The sequence below is a fragment of the Lipophrys pholis genome, assembly GCF_963383615.2.
Source record: "Lipophrys pholis genome assembly, chromosome: 20".
Lineage (NCBI taxonomy): Eukaryota > Metazoa > Chordata > Actinopteri > Blenniiformes > Blenniidae > Lipophrys > Lipophrys pholis.
In genome coordinates this window covers 10992384-11008122 of record NC_137648.1, presented here as the reverse complement: position 1 = coordinate 11008122, position 15739 = coordinate 10992384, and the positions used below count along the sequence as shown (strand labels likewise).

Genomic DNA, 15739 nt, shown 5'->3' with positions numbered 1-15739 from the left:
CAACGCGATTGGCTGCGGGGGAAACAGGCTGTGTTCTGATTGGACGGCAGACATGTCAGTTAATCACAATGCAGCTGCCGACGTTCCCACAAGCATTCGTCATGTTTTTTTTCTCGGTAAAGGGCGTCAATACAAACTAGCAGCAAATAAATCTGTAAGAAGACAATGCGATTCACTAGCTGGTTGACGATCATCAAGTTTTACTTCAGGTTTTTGACTATAATACATTTAAAGAGTGTAATCAAATCAAAAAAGATTTCCTGCATATTTTTTCTTATTTTGATTTTAAACAGAATTACGGAAAAATGCTTTTTAGGTAAAACAGGAATTTACCTTCAGTCAAAAAATAAAACTTCCTTAAAGGAAAGTTCCCCTTTCAAACTCTCACTTCTGATTTAGTTTCATCACATCACATCATCTTTGTTTCGTGGGTCATAATATATTTGCTAGAAAGTCTTTGCTTTGAAAAGGAAAAAAAAACATGTTTCATCTTAAGAATCTATCCATTTTCTATACTACTACTGGCGCTGGGGCCAATCAAACTATTGACGAGGGCCCCATGACATGTCATCCACCAAAGGGCAAGCACACAGTCACATTGACACCTAGGGGAAATTTTGGGTTGACCTAAAGGGACCTCATATTCATGTTTTTGGACGGAGGAAGGAAACCCACGCACACATGGGAGAACATGAAAACTCCACAAAGAAAGGCCAGGGCAATATTTGAACCCATGGCCTTCTCACTATGAAGCAAGAGCTCTAACCACTGCATCATCCTGCAGTCCCTCATCCATAATGATAGTTATTTCTCTATCAGGTAGTTTAATAAGGAGCAAACACAATTAAAAAGTTGAGATGAACAAAACTTATAAACTGCATCTTGGTTAGATTTTTTTTTTTTATTTCAAGATTATTGTCAGCCAAAGATGATTATAATATTGTGCAGGGTAATGCAGAAAGTGCACACTTAATGCATACATGGAAACTGCAGCAACCCTGGGGTTGAATAGTATTAAACTGCAGTCATCTGCACTTCACAAAAACATGAGCAACAAGTGTGTGTATAAGAACTCATTCACCCCCTGCGGTGAAGTGATGATACATCTAATAAACATGTCTGTAGTGGAGAGAGTTGCAGAGTAATTTGGAAGCTTGTGCAGCTTGCTGCAGGATGCAATCTGTTTCCTGCTCAAACAGATGGGCCCCCTCGACATGTATTCTGCTTTCTGCACGCAGAACCCCATCTCAAACCATGACAGCTATACAGAGTATCGTCACCTCAGTTTATTCATTTATATCTGAGTGAGTTTGATTCGTTCCCATTTTAAAGCAAACTACTGAAACACTGTCTTTTTAAAGTGAAGGACAGCTTCAGTTAATTATTAGTTTATGGTTATTACTCATGTGGTTGTGCTGATGTTTTACTCACCATTTCTTCAGTGATAGCTGATCAAGCGTGACTAGGTGTTGGTTGCACGTCCAGCTGATGCTTGGTTCTCTTTTTCTTTTTTCCATAAGTTGAGTACATAACATTGTGCCATCAATTTATAACGCTACCACAAGTCTAGTGAGTGCACTTGTAGTGTTCTGATAGAAAGTGTGTTTTGTGATCTTTTCAAACTGTGTGCCTAAAAAGAAACAGAGCAGCTCAGTGTTCCTAACCACTGAATTACAAATAATTACTTTTATAGTAGAGCATAATGACTTAACACTTTCTGCCAAGGCAGGCAGTCTGAGTAATGAAGTAGATCGTGAATGCCACCTGCTGGGCTTTCAGTGAAGCATGGCTTTTGTGTCCGTTTTAAGACGAGCAGCCTGCTCTCTTTCATCCGCCTTGCCTCGTCATTATGTCTTTATTTCATTCCACCACTGTTGTTTTGCCTTGGGGGGAAACACAGAGACTGACTACCGCGGCCTGGATTTTCTAAATCACTCCAGAAAATACAGCTGGTCTCATGTTGTTAAAGGGGACTTTAATTCAATACAGTGCACCTGCTTCTTGGTATTAGTTTGACAGTGTCTGAAAGTAAACAGAAGCCACGGATATAATCACCCGAGTTGAATATCGACCTGCTCACGGGGCCTGAAGAACATACATGAGAGGCAATAAGAAAATCACAAAAGGGGGCAGACACAATATTGTATACAGCAGGGGTTTTCAAAGCGTGGGGGTCCTCTGCACAGGCATTGTCTCGTGAAATATGTCTTCCACAACTGTTACGATCCATAGACAATAAAAACAATGTTTTCTTGAGCCAACTAGATGGAGATTTGAAATATAAATCTTTATATGTAGCCTGAACTGTTGTAACTGCACTTGTGGTTTTGCATTAAAGCTCATTTTTTCATTTTTTTCTTTCCCATTATGATCTCAATACCTTTTAAAAATGTCTTTCAATTAAATGATGAATAGTTTCACCTTCATTCTATTCACTTGCACTCTGTCTATCAGGATTTCTTCTCAAAAAAGAAAATAATAATAATGCTGGGTAAAGGTACGTGCCACCTGCCCCACACTTTGACAACCACGGGTATAGGTATTAAATAACAAATTTGGGTCGTGGAGAACTGCATTTCACCTCATATAAACTTGGAGTCTACTTGGAACTTTCGATTCAACTTTAATACGAACAATCTCACATACCAAACACAACAGAGCCGGTGTACCAACACATGAAGGCCAATATATCATCAGATTGCTCACTGGCTTTCCAGACTGTTTTAAAAATGGACACTTTCTTGGCAACAGATTAAGGCTAAGAAAATCAATACCAGTCATTCTATGTGTTGTGGGTGGTATTTATTTTATTCTGTCATTGCTTGTATGTTGTATGAACAATACCTGTGAGCAGAGACTCACACAGTGTGACAACAGAGGGACGCACACACACCTTGTTGATGCTTTGATTTGACACTGTCACTCACAAGACCACATTCAGTATGGTCAATATTGATTTTAAATGTGGGATCACACAAATTCAATCAATCTTTTTTTAATCTCTTGCTGAAATTTTGCTCTGCCACACAATCTGACATGAATGCAGTGCTATTTTTGGTGGATGATCACCATGATACATTTTTTTTGTTTTGTTTATTTCACACACAAATATTAAGACAGTATTTACACAACTGGCACTCTTTTGACAACACAACAATACAAAATTATCTGATGAATATCCAGACATTCTTTAAATTGCACAACCAAGCAATAATGTAAACAAATAGACTTGACATATCTCAGTTCATTTAATCGGTGAGTCTAGGATCTCTTGATAATCCTGCCGAATGGCCCTACTCACTCTGTACAGCTTGACTCCCGTTAGAGTAAACACACTGACCATGATGACCAGGCCTCCAATGACATCATAAACAGACGGAATCATCCTTAGAACAATGAGCTGGAGAAGCATGGCGACCACGATCTCGAGGTGCTGCACGGTGCTAACTAACGCTGGATGGAACCTATTTAGGGCATAGTAGACTCCGAGGAATGCCACGGTGGAGCAGATACAGATTCCGATTAAATAACCCCAGGTCTCCCCGTCCAGAGGAATGATAGGCTCCTGCATGATAAACATGGTGGAAGCCCCCCACACCGTTCCCGTCCAGCCGAAGGTAAACAGTGCGGTCCACATGCTGACACGTTCCTTAATGGCTCTGTAGACGATCATGGAGAGGGCGGCTGTCAAACCGGCCATCACTGTCATTGTGTAGCCAAAGGCCTCTTTCCAAAAGCTCAGCCTGGACTTTTCCTCGTCTGCTACATTTGGTACCATGACCAGGCACAGACCGAACACGCTTCCCACTACTGTCACCACGTCAGTGTAGCCCAGCCTCTCATCCAGCAGCAGGAAGGCCAGTATCGCACTGAAGACTGTGGTGGAGGCACGCCACATGATGGTGCCATTGCTGGGCGGTACGATGGCAAAGGATGTGTAGGCGCAAGTGATTGAGATTACATTGCAGACACCATAGAAGAAGAGACGGAGTCGATAGCCCTTCGGACCAAACGGGGCCTCCTGGTAGTAGAAGACCACCAGGATGGACAACACTTGGATCACCGAGCGGATAAAGAGCAGCTCGAGAGAGGGAACTTTAGAGCGGTCGGCTGCTAAACGGGTAATCAGTGCCACGCAACCGTGAGCCACTGCTGCTCCGAACAAGGCCATCCAGGTCACCCTGGAGGCCAACACATTCGCCTCACCAAAGCTAGCCAGCTGGCCCCCGACGCCCTTGTCTCTTTGCACACTTGGCTGCTTCGGCTGTGTTTCCATGGTCCCAAAGAAAGTCCTGCCCCCTTTGCTGTCTGACACCAGTCTCTTTCCCACGTTTGCTTCTGCAAAAGTGCCAAAGTCCTCAAAAGAAGGTGCATCGTCGTACCCTTCATCGCCAGGCTGGGGGAAATGAGTGGCATATTTTACTGTTACTGTGTTCGGGTGAATCTTAACCCGCTTTTTTGATCCATGCTGGAGGGAGGCTGAAGATGCATCCATGTTTGTTTGTTTGTTTTTTGCATCAAATGGGGCAATCTGCAGAAGGAAGGAAAAAGAAAACATCAGTTTTGATGTTTGTTCATGTTTAAAATTAGAGTCAAATATTGTTACTGTGTGCCCCTGCTGCTGTTTTCATTGGGAAGGCTTGCATAATTCATAATGTGCTTTTCAGTATTTTTTTCCTCACACACACACACACACACACGCACGCACGCACGCACGCACGCACGCACGCACACACACACGCACAAAGAAAAGCACACACTTTTCACCCCGCCCCTACTACCTTTATATCCTGCCTGGCCTTACACTCGTGTTATGTTACGTCTATATATATCTCATGTGAGCTCATATAAGCCGAGCAGCAAACATTCTGAGGCTGATGCTGTCTGATGGGGATGAAATTACATAACAGGAATCCACGGAGGGGATAATACATGAATGTGGGCCACTTAAAAGATGAATGGAGTCACACACCATAAAAAAAAGCAAACCCTGTATAAAGGACTGTGTGATGGTGATGATGTGTTGTAGAGGTTTTTTTTTCCTCCTGCAGGAGAGATTTATGTCTTTATTTAAGCAGCAACACACTTTAGTTCAGTGAGGTGCTTACTGAATTTTGTTTTCCAGTTTGAAACATTTGAAGACTTCCCAGACATTGGGGACAAACACTATTATAGTTATTACTGTTTTGTTTTTTATAAATATACTGTATATACTACAGGTGATTTGTTGAGAATTAAATTTGGCAGTACCTCGAAACACTACTACATAACACCACAAGGGGGCAGGTTGACACTCTTGTTCGTTTTCTCTTCTCTACGGCACACATTCATATAACTTCATTACTGATAATTAACGCCAGTATATGTATGCTCATGCACAGGGTGATGAAAATAGGGCAAAACGTGATGCCTATATGATATTAGCTGGAAAGATCAAATCGAACATAAAGAATTAATATTGCATATTATACTTACAAAAAACAACCAAAAAGATCAATACGAGCCATTGCAAAAGTGCGTGCAAATTAAAATGAATAGATTTTTCATTTTGAAGGAATTAAGCATTCAGATTTCAAGCTTTTGTCAAGTGAAAAGATGCAATGGCAAGAAATGAGGGTGGAATTGGTTTAAAGACCTAATAAGGCATGCGTGTCCTCGATAAAAACGTCTTACCTTTTGTTCTTAAAATAGTTCCTACTGGTGCATGGACCTGGGTTTGTGTCATAAAAGGAGATTTTGTCGGATTTCTTGATCCTCACATGTGATCTGCAGCTGCCATTCCCCCATCTTCTTCCCCCTGAAGTGGAGCACCTCTTGAAGATGCGCGCTGCTTGTTTGCGCTCCACACGCACAGTCGATGGACTCTGCCTCTGCTCCTGAAGCTGCTGCTGCTGCTGCTGCTGAGGCGGATGATGAGGATGATGAGGATGATGAAGAGGATGAAGCTGAAGAAGGGGAAAGCCGTTGAGAGAAGCAACTGTCACAACCTGCGGTTTGACCTCCTAATCCTCCTCCCCAGGACTGCTTCCCACCTACACTGTGCTCGTGGTCGTCCTCCTTCAGAGAGGAAGAAGGATGTGTGTGCGTCGAGCCCTTCTCACCATCATCATCACCATCATCGTCATCATCATCATCTTGTTCATATGATTTAATCGTATCTTCATGTAATCACATAGAGACGAAATACATTTTATTTGAACTTCTAATAGTTTCTCAGCACCTTATATAACACTGAAAATCTTTAGCATTTGAGTTTGTATGTATCTCTTATATGTCTATTTAAAGCGATCAGGTGTCCCATGATCCTCTGGGTTCATGCCATTTGCTTGAAGAAGCCTCTTGGGAAACCAATTGTTCATACAGTATGCTCGATTTGCCCCTTACTCTCGTCACGCTCTTCAAATGACAACAATCTACTGGAAGCAATTCATTGTTTCGTACAAGAAATCCAAATGCATCAACCACAGTGAAGCGAGCCCACAGGACAACGCAGAGATGACGTATGCTTGAACGCAGCTTAATGAAAAGCAGGCAGGGGAATCTACTGTCACTTCAGGATGGATGAATTTAAAGGCGCCGGAATTAGATTGTTGAGTTTACTCCTCAGGCAATGCAACAGGAACCTCAGCTGGTAATATAGATCATAGTGCCACTCGCTGCCGCTGCCTCCATAACATGACAGTGATTTAATTGGGCCGAAGCTCTATGGAAGGTAATTGGAGATGTTGTGACAATTAACTCAATGTCAACATTTACATATTCGGCTATTTGCAGTTACTGCAAAGAAGGAAAACAGTAGGGGAAAGCGTAGAATTGGTCTATTTGGGAAGCAGAAGTGAATTTCTATTACCGGTTTCTCATGAACAAATGAATAGGTAGCCCTAGAAATATAATATAGTGGTCAGCACACATTCAACACAGAAAATAATGAATTGCTGCCAACTTACAGGGAATATTATTTCGATGAGATAGAGATAGCCATCCCTTTGGTTTTGTATATTACTATTTTAAACTAAGGTTTAATAAAGGGTCGCCACTTTTTGGTACCGGATCATTCCTGCTCTGAAACTTCATTAACACCACTCTAAAACACAGATTCAACATTTAAAGTTATTAGCTCGCCCCACAGGTTAAACATATCCACGCACCAGAGTATTAAAACAGGTAAAATCCCATTAGCAATCGTGCATTGGTCAGTGCATAACTCGTTAAGATAAGCCAGACACACGAGTGGTATTATCCGATTTTTGCAAGACAGATATCAGCGTGTATGAAGCTGTGAATGTCGGAGCTGCTGCAGTAGATGGTGAAATATTCAGTGTGGAAACTGAGTGAGAAAAAAAATTCCCACCAAACCCTGAACTGCCTCACAGCTCATTGAACCACATTAAACACTGGGAGTCAATAGTGCCATGTCTTCTCATTTAACCAACCAGAGGGCATATTCCCTCCATAAGAAATTCATGGATGAGATTTTATGAGCCAGGCCGTCGAGGAGGCGTGAAAGATGGTGAATTGCAGTCGATTTTTATTATCTCACTTAACAGGAGAATGATTCGGCTCTGTTAAGTATCTCCAGGGAGACGGCAACATGTTAAGTTTCCCTAATCCCGACGGCACAAAGTTTGCAGCTGCCCGTTCCAGCAGATGGTTCACCAAGAAATGTCTCTATGTCTTTTGATGTCATCGTGGACAAGCGAGAAGAACCATCTATGCATTCATCCTCTATTCTGTTTGATCACATTTTGGGTCACAGAGCGCTGGATCCTGAAGGTAGGGTACGCTGTGAACAAATCACTGGTCTGTCTCAGATGCCTACGAGCAATTTAGGATCACCAAATTACCCTTAAACGTGTTTTTTTGGACTGTATGAGAAACTGAAGTAAAATATATATAAAATATATACAAAAAGGCTATAAAGCCTATTGAATCTGGGATCAGGATTTGAGTTGTTATTACAAAGCATCATGCCACAACATCTCAGGGAAAGAACCAGCGTTTCGCAATTTTCTTTCAATGTCATAACAGTGTACGTTCCTCACCTTTCTCAGAACTCCGGGGGTTATGTGAGTGAACCAGATTATTATAAAAGTCGGATGAGTGGGAAGTGAACACCCTCACATAATAGAGACTAATCACTCTTTGAGCGTAGGTCAGTTTTTTTTTTCTTTTAATGTAGGGTACATTTCAAGACAACAACAGAATCTAAAGCTGATCCTTTTATACTTTGGAACAATACTGAACTTGTACTACAGGTGGCTAATTAGTGGGAATAATATGAAAACCTGACATTTTACAGAAATAAGCAAATTAGCATCACCACATTACATATTTGGAAATAAAGTGTTAGTCATCAGGAGTAGGCAGTACTGTGGATGGATGGATGGATGGATGGATGGATGGATGGATGGATGGATGGATGGATGGATGGATGGATGGATGGATGGATGGATGGATGGATGGATGGATGGATGGATGGATGGATGGATGGATGGATGGATGGTCAACATACTGATGTCCCAAACAAAGACCATTCTTTCTTCTTTTTTTTCCAGACTTGAGCTCCATTGCCACTTTCAGCAGTTTCATTCTGCCTCCCCCCGGCGGTTTTCTTGCTGTCACATGTTTCAGTGGTGTCTGAAAATTTTAAAGTCACTGACTCAGAAGACCCCAAGCTGCAATTCCTCAGTTGGCTCCATAACCATCTTTTTATGTCTCTTACTTTCTTCATTTTATTTCAGTGCGGTGCTTTCGATTGATGATTATGCTCTGTATTACCCCTGCTGCATTTTGTTGAGCATATTGGAGAAAAATACAAGGGCCTTGAGGTGTGATTTGTATGGATCGCCTGTGGCTTTTCACTCTTCTCCAGTCTGGAGCATTCGAAAACACAAAGAATATGTCGCTCATCCATCCTCCATCTGGGGACTGATGCATCTGTCATCGATTAGGCAGTTAGATTGCTGTTTTATTGGCTGGAGAGCAGAGGACGGCAAACTACCGTCCCATCTGTCCTGGTCATTGATGGACAGGCTTACACAGCACTTCAAGGATTTGGCAATGTGGAAGACAAGGGCGGGTTTGTCTCTGTCATGAAGCGCATAAAGAGAATAAATGGAGGTTGGTGGTTTAAATGGATCATTAGTGTGTGGGTGGTAGAAGAAAGGATGTGGCTCCTGCTCTGCTCACGTTTAGCGGTGGGAGACGCCAAGTACCACACTGTGTTAGACAGTAATTTTACAATGTTCACCTAAACATTTTATTTTTCTTCATTATTTAAAGGGAAAAGTACATTTCCTTGTCTTGTCTTTAAAAGAAATACTCTGGGGAATCTCGAGGTTTACCTTGTGTAAGACACCATTAATCTTGAGCCAGCCGTCAAGCACCCAGCCAAACTGTATCCAGCATGACGGCACCTGTAGACGTTTCTCTGAGAATAGCTCGCCCCTGCCAGCAATCTTGCGGCGCTTTTGTTTGCTGTCTATTTGTTGAATCCCAAAAATCAAATAGAGTCTGGTACTTTCATGAATCATAAATGGGCCGACTCAGCAGTTTGTTCTAAATCCAGCCTTTTTAATTATGCATCGGCCAAAGAGGCTTCCTCGCTGGATATGTTGTTTCTCTGCACCCTGCCCCCCCAAAAATGAAACTAACCAACTAACTAACTAACTAACTAACTAACTAACTAACTAAAACCATCATCATACTATCTTGTCTTATTGTTGAAATAAGACAAACAAACAAAACTCACCTCTTTTTTCTTTCTTTTTTTTTTTTTTACAGAATTTTGTTTTTATGAACTATTTATTCTAATTTTCATCACTTTCTTTTCCTCAATTTGTTGATGATTTTCTGTCTTTTTTATTTTCACTGAATGGGATTGAACAAAATTCTGCTGTTCTTTCAGCACAATGACAATAAAGGTTCTGATTCTGATGCAGTGTGTTTCAATCAGGAAACAATCATGGCTGCTCAGATAAAGATATTGTTTATCAAACACACACACACACACACACACACACACACACACACACACACACACACACACACACACACACACACACACACACACACACACACACACACACACACACACACACACACACACACACACACACACACACACACACACACACCATGAGATAACCATAGCAGGTTTATTTCTGAGAAAGAAAAAAAAAGAAATTCTGACTCTTCTCACATCCTTTCCACACCCCTGCTCCAACTTGTACCCTCTGGAACAGATGACGAGATTTAACACCTTTTTCCCCCCATCTACTGCGATATTATCAGCTTCTTGGTGCAGCCATGGTGGGATATAATTGGATCCTGGGACTCCAGCAGCTAGCAGGTTTTCTTCTTTGTACTGGTTGGAGTGAAACTTCCTTTGGCTTCATCAGAAGCTTTTCAAAGTTCAGGAGTCGTGGGGACTTTTTGAAGGAATTCTGCATTACTTCGATCATCCCGATTTCATCAGCGGAGCAAACAAAACACCAGCTAGTTAGAAGCTTTTACTCCTAAAGCTTGAGTCAAGTGGTTGAGAGTTTATATAAAGACTGCAACTGTCATACCTGTTGCCCTTGTGGATGTTGATTAATAGCTTCACAATTTTAAATAATTTCTATTGCATTCATATTACAATCACTTCTAAAAAATATGTTTCTTTAAATAAAAATAATTGCTTTTAGGCTATTCAATCTCCATTTATTAATTTCTAGATTTGAGATTCCTGTAATGTTGAAGGTACCCAGGTGTGCAGCTGTAATACTGGACTACTCTTTGACTTTAATTTGCATATGAGAAAAAATGTGTGGCTCAACAGGCTGATTTAGCCTGAAGAAAGCAAACCTGTAGACATAGTTTGACATGTGAATATAACCTAAAGACATTACATTGACATGAGAAGGTGCAGCACATTGCAGTCACCAACTATCAGCTGAGATTGAAGGTGAAAGGAGTCCGCTGAGATGTCGGGCTCAGTGAGAATTTGAGGCCAAAGAGAAAGGCCAGGAATGACAGCTGTGCTGTTTGCTCTTGAGAGTAAGCTGTACAAACTCAACTCTACAGCTTGATAAATATGACATGAGTACCTTTGAATGGGTGAGGCTTGTTTACTTTTCATCATAAATAGACATCGTTCAAGTCAAGTCATGCATATAAGCAAATAACGATGACATTCTGCGTGGAAGTACTGTTTTATTGTGACTTTATATAAGTTGTAGAAAATAATATTTCTCAAATGGGACAGTATTTAAAATCATCTTGCAAATCATGTTTTATACAAAGTACAACATTAGAAATAAGAGATCACTTCCTGTTTGTGAGCTTATTATCATTGGAGAAACCATCTGGAACACTAACATACCTATTTGCCCCAGGAGGCTTACCTCATGGCAGAGTCTGTGGTTCAAGCATGACCATAGCTGATTAGCCTGAGCCTTAACCCTTTCAGAGATCAGCTATTAAGGTCTGATAAACCGGCCATTGTGTGTACCAGTCGGCGTATGCTGATCCATAATGCATGTGACGCCTCAGACAAGCCCTGTGAGGTTGCCCTTTTTCTCCGTTTGATAAAGACTTACTTCTCTTCTGATCTCAATTAATGTTTAGTTTAGTCTATTAGATTAGCGATGGTGTAATTGTGTGAATGGATCCTGCTGCGATAGATGTTGTTTCTCTCTGTTTTCCAGCCAAGAGATGAAAACTGCAGATAAGCCCAAGAGGCTGCTGTGTTGTGTTTACTGTCAACACGGCACAGCAGCCCTAAAAGCCTGCATGAACCCATCATACAGATATGAAAAACACAAAGGAGGCTTCAGTAACATTATGAGCTGCAGAATCAGGCAAACTGTGACAGCATAAAGAGAGAGCACTACAGGCTGACAAAAAAAACCAAAATACCCCCCCCCCCCCAGCACAATACCAACACAAACCAAAGTGTTTCATTATTATTAGCGCTTAAAATAGAGTAGTGTGATGGTGTAAATGACTTACACCTGCAGTTCAAACTTGATGTATCTACATCAGATGGTGTCGCTCATGAGGTCAGCAGTTGGATTTAAATGGTTTTAACCATTAAAAATACAAATCGAAGGATGTGAGGAATATTTGATGTCCCTATATCACTGGGTTGCAAAAAAACACAAAAAAGTGAGAAATTATGTTAATTTCCATCAACTTTTCATTTGGCGATCAGTACTTTTGTTTATGTTGGACAAAAATTGTGGGAAAGTCACACGTGTTTCCTTTGAAAATCTGGGTCAAAATTCATTTGGACAACATTTAGACAGCTTTCAAAACTCACTCACTCACTAAATAAATAAACAAATAAACAAATAAATAAATAAATAAATAAATAAATAAATAAATAAATAAATACATAAATAAATAAATAAATAAATAAATAAACAGCAGTAGCAGGAAAGTCATGAAACAGTCCCACACGATTTAAAAAAACTGTTTAAATGATTGATCACACTTTAAACCAATCCATCCATCCATCCATCCGTCCATCCATCCATCCAGCTGCTGCAGATTAGCACCCAGGGAGCTGTTAAAGTCTTCCTCAGAGAACCACAGAGAGCCGCCCTTCGAACACAAGCTTGCTTCTCTCACCACTGTCCACTGTCTCTGGATTACAATCCCAATCTGGATGAAGACCTGACCAACATGCTGAAGTTCAGTTTCTTATCTTTTATGCTTTCTGAGAAAAGTGTGAGACATCTCCACATATTTTTGGAAATTCCCTCACAAACCGCCATTTCTTTTACAGCCCAGGGAAATTACGGTTTTCACAGCCGTTCACTGTCTTAAATAAAACACACACTCAGAAATATTTTCACGTTGTCGACCGTTATTCAGCCAATTTATAGACATGAAAATTAAACAGTTATGGAAATAAATTCTGTTGCCCAATTAGACACAGAAGCATTGAATTTCATTAAATCTTCATCAGTTTCGGCCATGCTGCTTTGCTAATTTTAAACATTACACATTTGTCAGGTTTCCAGACAAGAGGGGGGGAAAACACACACACACACACACACACACACACACACACACACACACACACACACACACACACACACACACACACACACACACACACACACACACACACACACACACACACACACACACACACACACACACACACACACCAGGCAGCAGCCAGTTCTTCGCTCACTGACAGGATCAATGATTTTAACTGAATCTTTCTGCCTGACTGTGTTAAAGAAAGATTATGACACAATACAGATTGCCCGAGACCGTCCTGTAACAAGGCCTCCACCATCATGATAAACTGTTTTCACGCGGGCCTAACATTCAGGACATTGCCTGAGATTATTATACATTTTTAGCTGAGATGTCTTGAGGCTTTTGCAAAGGTCACAGACACCTGAGGGATGTTACTTTCACTACAAATGCCCTACGGAGAGAAATACGCAGGAAAATACTTTCAGCAAGACCTTCTATTTTAGGGGAAAAGATTTGTTTCAACTCCTGTTTCATTTTAGAGAATGATCTGATGATGGTTGTGACCTACTGGCTTCATAACTGTATTACTCTACCACAGGGCATGTACAAAACAGTGAAACTGGATCAATAGGATAGTCTGTTTTACAGCTCAACCGTGTCAGAAAAGCCACTGAGGCATTCACCACCATTGCCCAGGGCTTGAATGAAATCAATTTCAAACAACAGTAAATGGGAATCAAATTGACTGCAGCACCTGAGAATAAACACATCTTTCAAAGTCCTTAGTTCAGTCACTAGTTTGCTACAATAAACAAAAAGGCTGCCCAGTATTGGATGCATTCATCACATCCAATTCCTACTGTGGTTTCTCTACAGACAGTGGAGAGAGAGAAGGAGTGATAGATTACCTCACAACATCTGAATTCTTCTTTTTCCAAACTGGCATAGCACTGTGATGCATGACAACACATCATCTGACTAGATTATTACCGGAGCACCATCAGTTATTTGTCAGGGAATTAATAATCATCAACATCGGAGCAGTGTTGGTCAGGGATGGAGTGATGTGTGTGAGGGGGAGCTCGGTGATTTACTGGGTGGGGTTATAGAGAGAAACTTAAAACCCTCCATTCATCACTTTGAGCACTGTCACTGACATCGCCTCTCCATAAAATTTAAATATACTTTATGTTGCCCTTTAAATTAAATTGTGTTATGCAGACAGACAGAGGCAGGCAGGGTTAATGGAGAGACTGTGATTCTTAGCAACAGCTTTATTTTTGGTGTCGACATTTCAATGTTCTGTTTGTCTTAAGAAGAATTCATGCAGCAAGAAACTTGCAAGGAATACAGTTTTTTTTTAATATCCTGCCAAGTGGCAACAAATCTGTTTCCTGAAACTCGACCAAACATCATACTTTCTCCCTGTGGAGTGTTTAACTTTCCAACCTTCCAGTTACACATAAAGACAATTATCTGGTCCTATTGAGAGGTATCACACGAGAAACGATCAGAGATAAGGGACCAATACAATATTTACCTGATGCGACATGATAATGTATTATATTTGCATGGTTTTTCTCTTAAACAATGCACATCTGTCTTTAAAGTTACACTCTCACCACAGATGTATTTTCCAATGCCAAGTTAAAATGCAAGTAAGGCTAGAGCAATGGCCTGACATGCATCAATGAAAACGGATAAATCATTATTTATTGTCTCGTATATCATAGTCTATTTCATAGCTCTGAATTTATTTATTGTTACATTTATTCTATTACATTTCCTTTACTATTAGAATAAACTAGAATAGAATAGAAGCTACTTTTATTCAGATATGTACAAGTCTTAGCAGTGAATAAATATAATACACAATGTGCATTGATTTCCAGTAAAAAGAACATTATTTACAAAGAAGAGATATAAAGTCTGATGCCCACAGTCCACATCTCCTGTGACGCTGTGTTGTTCACACTGACAGTTAGATTTTCCAACCATGCTTACCAAAAAACAATCCAATCATATCCCTGGAGGACCGCTGCTCTATATGTCTCATGTGTCTGTCTCAAACAGCTGATTGTCATAAGCAGCTTCTTATCAGGGTTTCTTTAAAGCTTTATGACTCCTTCATTAGATTCATTTATGTTGGAACATCCAGAACGAGATGGAAAAGTGTCAGTCCTGCAGGACCATGATTGGACAGCACTAACCTGTAAGTATGAATGTAAATCACTTGACTGTAACAGGGGAGATCACCACTGTCGGTACGCTTCATCCTCCCGGGGAGCATAAATTTCTCGGCGATCAATAAAGCAGCTGCTGAGCTATTTCAATCTGGGCCAAAGCTGCACACTGACCCCTCCACAGACTGACACTGACGTCCTTAAAGCCATGTCACAGCCCAGAGATACACGATTGGACCATGTTCCTTCAATAGATGACACAATTCTTCATTACCACAAACATGGGCACTGCAGTCGCTTTTATGCACACGCTCTATAAATAATCTGTTACAGTGTGTTCTAAGGCATAGTAAAAAAAAATAAAAAATACAAAATTGAAATAACAGCATATACTGCAATGCGATCTGCTTTGTTTAGGTCAAGTTATTGAGCTTTCTTCAAAAACAAACAAAATATTTTCTTTGTTTTTGTCTCGGTGAAAAAGAAAAAGCTTCAGGCTGCATTCAGGAGAGACGGTGGGAGAGTCAACAAATCCTGAAAGCAAGAGAATACACTGCTGCTTTATTGTTTTCGTGAGC

At 40.7% G+C, this 15739-nt stretch overlaps 1 protein-coding gene across 2 annotated transcripts; it reads right to left on the bottom strand.

The window, feature by feature from the left end:
• Positions 1-1956: 1956 nt before the first annotated feature.
• Positions 1957-6083, bottom strand: slc35g2b (solute carrier family 35 member G2b). 2 transcript variants are annotated; one of them, XM_080489819.1, is made up of 2 exons: positions 5674-6069; positions 1957-4531 (listed from the first exon to the last, which is right to left on the bottom strand). In XM_080489819.1, the coding sequence occupies exon 2, from the start codon at positions 4493-4495 to the stop codon at positions 3245-3247; it is 1251 nt and encodes a 416-aa protein (XP_080345945.1). In that variant the 5' UTR covers positions 4496-4531; positions 5674-6069; the 3' UTR covers positions 1957-3244. The 2 variants fall into 2 exon arrangements, with proteins under 2 accessions (XP_080345945.1, XP_080345946.1); XM_080489820.1 differs by having other exon boundaries at positions 1965-4531; positions 5760-6083.
• Between the last annotated feature and the right edge of the window lie 9656 nt (positions 6084-15739).